This window comes from Triticum urartu, chromosome 2 (genome assembly GCF_003073215.2).
Source record: "Triticum urartu cultivar G1812 chromosome 2, Tu2.1, whole genome shotgun sequence".
NCBI classification, from domain to species: Eukaryota; Viridiplantae; Streptophyta; class Magnoliopsida; order Poales; family Poaceae; genus Triticum; species Triticum urartu.
The window spans coordinates 678,558,531-678,565,987 of NC_053023.1; the positions used below are offsets into that span (position 1 = coordinate 678,558,531).

The window sequence follows — 7,457 nt, forward strand, 5'->3', positions numbered from 1 at the left end:
TTGTGCTCCCATCATAGCACCCCCAGACGCTTCTCCGGACCATTGGATATCTTCTAGTAAAAAAGACACACAAAAAGTTTCATTGCATTTGGACTTCGTTTGATATTGATTACGTTCAATGTAAAAAACATGCAAAAAACAACAACTGACACTTGGCACTATGTCAATAGGTTAGTACCAAAAAATGGTATAAAATAACTATAAAATGATTATAAAACATTCAATAATGACAATATAACAGCACAGAACAATCAAAAATTATAGATACGTTGGAGACGTATCAGGCATCCGATTCATCATCGTAAACTTACTAATAAAGAGTGAAAATGCATCGAAGATCGATTTGAAAAAAAAAACTAAGCTGGCGGAAGGGCAAGCTAATGTCTTATGGAGGTCATTTGGTGCTCATTAATTCAGTTCTAACTAGTATGTTGATGTTCCCGTTATCATTCTTTGAAGTACCTTAAGGGGTACAGAATAGACTTGATTTTTATCGATCTCGATTTTTTTGGCAGTCAGATGATGTTAAGACAAAATGTCGACTGGCAAGATGGGATATCATTTGCTGACCCAAGGACCAGGGGATCTCGAAATTGAGAACCTAGAAATTAAAAATAAATGCCTAATGAGTAATTGGCTATATAGGTTATCAGTAAAGACTGATGGTATGTGGGCACCGATATTACCAAGCAAATATTTACAATCTAAATATCTGGCCCAAGTTACCGCAAGACCTAACGATTCGCCATCCTGGAAGGGACTTATGAGAACGAAAGATATGTTCTTTCGTAGGGCCAAATTCTTTGTAGGCAATGGGATGACAGCAAGATTTTGAAAGGATACGTGGTTAGGGGAGACGCCTTTAGCCCTACAGTACCCCATCTTATATAATAGTATTGTACAACGTAAGAAGGATTACGTGGCTCCTGTACTACATGAGGTGCCCTTAAATATACAGTTTAGGAGATCTTTAGTTGGGGAGCGCTGAAACTCCTAACTACACTTGGTGCATAGGTTGATGAAGATTCAACTATCTGACCAACCTGATTTCTTTCATTGGAAATTAACCAGAAGCGGTGTGTTTACGGTCAAATCTATGTATATGAATCTAATTAATTTTGGTCTAATCCAAGATCGGTACATATTTGAAAAATTAAGGTTCTCTTGTGTATCAAAATTTTCATGTGTTTTGTCCAAGAGCAAGTGATTCTCACCAAAAATAATTTACTAAAGCGATGTTGAGTAAATAGTGCATGATGACAGATTGGCTGAACACACATATCTGTAATCTGTCTGTTTCACTTTTTCTGTACGTCCCTCTCACGACTCATCGCTGAGTCAGACGCATCAAGTGATGATTCATCATGCCTTGACGCGTTGGTTGGTGAGTGTCGGCATACAACCAACGATGTGCCCTGTTACCGCTTTGCAGCCCGTGACTTGTAGAGTATGCAGCAACAACTATCGTGCACGGCCACCTTTTTGTTCCTGAAGTCGACCGCGAGTACTTCTAAGAGGGAGATCGCCGTGCGTGCCATTATTACGTAGTCAGATAACTACTCCCAAGTTTCACTCTTGTCCCAGCGAAGATGTCGACCTTCCCCGACGTTCGCGTACTCCAATGATTGCGTCCTATGCATCAGTGTCACTGCTCGCGGAAGCCGTAAAAACAAGTTGCACGCAGATCTCGAGAAAAGCTGCGCCCCAGTACGAGGCCTGCCTGCCTCGTCGGCAAGAAAGACCGATGGACTGCGAGGTGAGTGCCAATGGAATCTTTGGGTTGATCCCTTCAACGCTCAACGGCAACAGCAGCTGCAAGCCCAACCGCAAAAAAAACAGCTCAATAATCTCTTATTTTTCTCTAGCTGCATCCTTGAGCCTCAAGTTTTCAAAAATAATCTCTTATTTTTGTGAAGCCCATCAAGGAGGACGTCTCCTGTTTTGCCTCCATCTTAGACGCCTTTGGTGAGGTCACGGGCCTGATCACCAACTGCACTAAAAGCCTCGTCGCCCCAATTCGGTGTGCCGGCCTTGATCTTCCTGACATCATGCAACTTTCCCCCGCCAAACTCACAACCTTCCCCATGACGTACTTGGGGCTGCCACTCTCGGTCAAGAGGCTCAAGGCTGTACACTTCTTGCCTCTGGAAGACAAAGTTGCGCGCAGGCTTACCCCTTGGATTGGCCACCTCATGGCCGCCCCTGGGAGGGTTGTGCTGGTCAAAGCGGTTCTCACTGCCATCACTATCTACAGTATTACTTCGCTGGTCTTGCCGACCGAGGTGATGAAGCGTATTGATGCCTTGCAACGTGCATTTCTCTGGGCAGGTTGCGACAAAGTCACCGGGGCCAAGTGTAAAATCAATTGGGAGCGAGTCTGTAGCCCTAAATCAATTGGACAAATTCGCCGCTGCTCTCCGCTTGAGGTGGCTTTGGAACGCGTGGGCAGACCCGCCAAAGCCGTGGTTTGGACTGGGCACTCCTTGCACCGAGGCCGACGGGGACCTTTTCGCGGCTGCTACGAAGGTCGTGGTTGGCAATGGGGCCAAGGCTTGCTTCTGGACATCTCCCTGGCTTGATGGCCTAAGCCCGATGGACATTGCCCCGAAAATTTTTGAGATCTCAAAAAAGAAAGGCTCCTCTGTGAGGAAGGCACTCACTGATAATTTGTGGATATCATAAATTGACATGACAAATGGCATTACCGCAGGACATATACATGACTTTGTCACCCTTTGGGAGAAGTTGGATGGGATAATCCTGGATCATGACACGCAAGATACGATCACATGGAAGCTTACAGAAAGCGGAACTTACTCCACTTCTTCAGCCTATTCGCTACAGTTCGAGGGACGCACCTCAACACCACTCCTAAAGACCGTTTGGAAAGTCTGGGCAACTCCGAAATGCAAGCTCTTCGCTTGGTTAATCATTTACAACAGAGTATGGACGGCTGACAGGCTACAACGAAGAGGGTGGCCGAACTGCGGCTTGTGTCCTCTTTGCAGCCAAGTTCAGGTGTCTGCAGCGCACCTCCTTTTCCAATGCCGATTTTCGGTTGCGGTTTGGAACGCGGTAAAGGCGAAGATCGGGCTGAGCAATATTGTCACGGCGGACTGGTCGGCTATGCGAAGTGTCAGACTTTGGTGGATCGAGATTGCGCTCGCGCGCTCACCAAATGGCAAAGGGATGGCCTCCCTACTCATGCTTATCTCTTGAGAACTTTGGAAGGAGAGGAATGCTAGGGTCTTTCAGAACGTCTCCGCGCCCACGACGATTATTGTGGAAAAAATCATGGATGAGGCGACAATGTGGACGCTTGCAGGTGCCAAAAGGCTGGGTGTAATTTTACATCGCGAGTAGTTGCTTTATCTTCGCCTTTGTTTGGCTGTGGTCCTCGGACCTTGTTGCAACTCTCTCTTAATTAATGAAATGGCAAACATTTTGCCTCATTTAAAAAAAGTTTTAAAGGCTGCACGCGCAAACAAGATCTGCAAGTGCGCGCGCGAGTCCACGGTTCACGGACGCGCCACAGCTCAAGATTTTTTAATTTCTGGTGTCTGAGAAAAATATCAGCACTAATTATCAGGCACTTGTGTCTATTATTGGCGTGGGCTAACCATGTGGGGCATCTGTCTCGTATGTTGGCAAAAAGCCTGGCGCGCTAATTATCAGCACTAAGCATTAGCGCTGTTTTAAGCAAAGCTGCCTAATCTTATACTCACACGAGTACAGCCGGAATATATTTCAAGTATTTTTGAGAGTTTTCAAATACGGCTTCATTTCAGGCCTTCACAAAATATCACAACTTACATTATTCAGGACCTGGTCGACCTCGCCCGGACATAGCACGATCGCCGTCGTTTTCCTCTCGGTAGAGCCCGACCGCGCACCATATATACCTGAGATCTCCACTCCTTTCTTCACACAACTCGCTCGCTCTCCTCGCAGCAACCAAGCTCACCACCAAGATCTCTGCTCAGCATTTTGCTCGAAAGCCACCTACACACACATACCAATATACCATGGCGCCATCACTGGCCTGCTCCTTCTTCTTCGACGACGAGCTGCTCGGCGAGCCCGGCATGCCGGCGATGGACGCGTGCGCGCTCTGCGCCAAGCCGCTGGCGCGCGACAGCGACGTCTTCATGTACAGAGGGGACACGCCCTTCTGCAGCGAGGAGTGCCGCCACGAGCAGATGCACCTCGACGCCGTCTGCGCCAAGCAGGCCGCGCGGAGGCAGCAGCGGTTCTCGGCGGAGACGGAGTCCCACCGTGGGCAGCGGCAGTCCAGGAAGGTGTCGGTCGCAAGCTAACCGGCTGGCCGCTGAAAGTTTTGTTTGGATCAAGAAGATCTGAATTCTGAAGAATACAACATATGTAGTATTCGGAAGAACCATCCATATCTCTTTCTCTTGGGAGGCGTCTGATGTCTCCGCCTCTCCGGCCGGTGCTCTAGCATGGACCGGTCGAGGTAGCAGATGCACCTCTGGCGCCGCATCAGGTCGTAGGTGACCGTAGTTTCCCATATGTGTCCATGGCATGCTAATTAAGCTACCCGGATGGGAGGAAATCTGTACTTGTTCTCGGTCTGTCTATGCTGTGCCGATGAATTTGATTTGATTCGAAACGAAATGGCCAAGGATCTGAAGAAAGCAATCAAACATGATGCAGGTTTTGTTTTAACTTCTACTGTATTTGGGTCGCTCTTCTGCGCCTCCTCTCTTGTTTTGTTTCCCTTAATGATTGGATCCTGTTTGGTTTTGGTAATGCTAGGGACACTGTTCAAAGCACTGTCACTGTAAAAACATCATGGCAATCGACCTACACATTATTGTGCTCCTAAATTTTGTTATGCTTTTCGGATTTATCGCGTCTCTATTGTTTCTAGTGACATGCCAATATGATTTTACCTGGGATTTTATCCATATGATTTTTTTTTGCTAAATCTGAATCTTTTGAGATTTTGTAATTATGTGTGAATAAATTGGCCTGTTTGGTGCCTCTGCCTTGAGCTTCCCACATATGGGTGAACCTTACAATATTACTATATCTCAAGAAAATTTCCGCAAAATTTATACCATTGTGATATTTATTTTTCTTTTGAAATATATGTCAAACTTACCTAATTTCGGTGCAATAATTCATCATAAAATATTTAAGGATGAGAACGATATTGTCATGCCTAAGCTACACCGTTAAAAGATTTTCACGGCGATTTGTCTTTCTTGATGGGTCGAAAAGGCCAAGAACCGCTTCACATCGGCACTTGCTTCTCCCTCCGACATGTGTTGTCAACACATCTACAACGGCGAGTAGCTAATTCAGTGCCATAAACTTCTGTGGACATGTCCGTGGATCGTGACTGGCCATTCCAAATTTTACTGTCTTTATAACCGTCTTCCTCATATCCGAATTAATCTATGCAATAAATGAACATAATTCATATACTAGCAAACAAATAGAGTCATCAGACAACCAAAAGATCAAAGTTCATCGCCAAACAATGCTAACTAAAAATTAAAAAAACTAGAATGAATGGGCAGGCGGAGAAGGGCAGACGAAATCATCATTTCCTCACCGGCCCCTTTGCCCTGCGGTCGCCAGTGCGGTTGTACCCCTCAGTGTAGGCCTCAGCGGAGCTGGAGCAATCAGTGAGGTCCGAGTAGTCAAAGGAGGAGATGTAGCTGGTCCTACCCCTTCGCCTTGGCCACCGCCTTCGCCATAGCTTCACGCTCCGACTGTTTGATGGCGAGCCAGAGCACTTTGGCAGTTTTTGCAGTGGAGCCATCGTGTGTCCGTCTCCGCCGTCGTGAGGGAGCGCCAGAGGACCGTCGCGATAATCTGGTCCTCTGGATCCACGGGGGTGCACAATTGCTCGACGTATTACCAACGCCTCCCCCTGTTGGGGAACGTTGCAGAAAACAAAAAATTTCCTGCGGTTTCACCAAGATCCATCTAGGAGTTCATCTAACAACGAGTGATCGGATTGCATCTACATACCTTTGTAGATCACGCGCGGAAGCGTTCAAAGAACGGGGATGAGGAAGGCGTACTCGACGTGATCCAAAATCACCGGAGATCCTAGCGCCGAACGGACGGCACCTCCGTGTTCAACACACGTACGGTCAGCGTGACGTCTCCTCCTTCTTGATCCAGCAAGGGGAAGGAGAGGTTGAGGAAGATGGCTCCAGCAGCAGCACGACGGCGTGGTGGTGGTGGAGCTGCAGTACTCCGTCAGGGCTTCGCCAAGCTCTACGGAGGAGGAGGAGGTGTTGGAGAGGGAGAGGGAGGCGCCAGGGCTTAGGTGTGGCTGCCCTCCCTCCCCCCCACTATATATATGGCCAAGGGAGAGGGGGGCGCAGCCTTGGCCCTTCCTCCAAGGAAGGGTGCGGCCAGGGAGGAGTCCATCCTCCCCAAGGCACCTAGGAGGTGCCTTCCCCCTTTAGGACTCTTCCTTTCCCTCATCTCTTGGTGCATGGGCCTCTTGGGGCTGGTGCCCTTGGCCCATATAGGCCAAGGTGTTGGTGTAACACCCCGGATGTAAATTTCCCTATTTGTACTCCAACTCTTGCCGTTTTCGGCGTTAAGTTATATTTATTCCTCGGGTTCGGGTTTCGTCTCCGTGTGTTGTTGTCGTTGTCATGCATCTCATATCATGTCATCATGTGCATTGCATTTGCATACGTGTTCGTCTCATGCATTCGAACATTTTCCCCGTTGTCCGTTTTGCATTCCGGCGCTTCGTTCTCCTCCGGTGGCCATTTCTAACTTTCTTTCGTGTGTGGGGATTAAACATTTCCGGATTGTACCCAGACTTGCCAAGCGGCCTTGGTTTACTACCGGTAGACCGCCTGTCAAGTTTCGTACCATTTGGACTTCGTTTGGTACTCCAACAGTTAACCGAGGGACCGAAAAGGCCTCATGTGTGTTGCAGCCCAACACCCCTCCAATTTGGCCCAAAACCCACCAAACTCTACTCCATGTCCTAGAGTGTTCGATCATGATCGCGTGGCCGAAAACCGCACCTCATTTGGACTCTCCTAGCTCCACTTATGCCTATAAATAGACCCCCCGTTTTTCGGATCTCTCCCTCTCCCCGAAACCCTAAAATTCCCCCGCCACCGACGGACATGTCCGCCACCTGACCGGACGCGTCCGCCTCGCCGCGCCCAGCCAACCACGACGTGCCACGTGGCCGTCAGCCGCATCCACCGCCGCCGGCCCGCCAGGCCCGAGGCCGGCCCCCGACGCCGCGCTCCCGGGCCGACCACGCGCCGCCGCCCCGCCTTCGTCCTCCACGCCGCGCGCCGCTCACCGGCCGCCGCGCCACCGCGGCTTCACGCCGGAGCCCGGGCCCCGACGCCGGCCGGCGCCGCCGCCATCCGCACCCGCCGCTGCGGACCTCCGCCACCACGCCGCCCGAGCCGGCGCCGCCCCTCGCCAACTCCGGCGCC

The 7,457-nt window shown here is 49.4% G+C and overlaps 1 protein-coding gene across 1 annotated transcript; it reads left to right on the forward strand.

Annotated features, from left to right (window-relative positions):
* The first annotated feature begins 3,919 nt into the window (after positions 1-3,919).
* On the forward strand, positions 3,920-4,683 carry LOC125534058 (FCS-Like Zinc finger 2-like). Its single transcript, XM_048697359.1, has one exon. The coding sequence runs from the start codon at positions 4,026-4,028 to the stop codon at positions 4,314-4,316; it is 291 nt and encodes a 96-aa protein (XP_048553316.1). The 5' UTR covers positions 3,920-4,025; the 3' UTR covers positions 4,317-4,683.
* Positions 4,684-7,457: the final 2,774 nt, after the last annotated feature.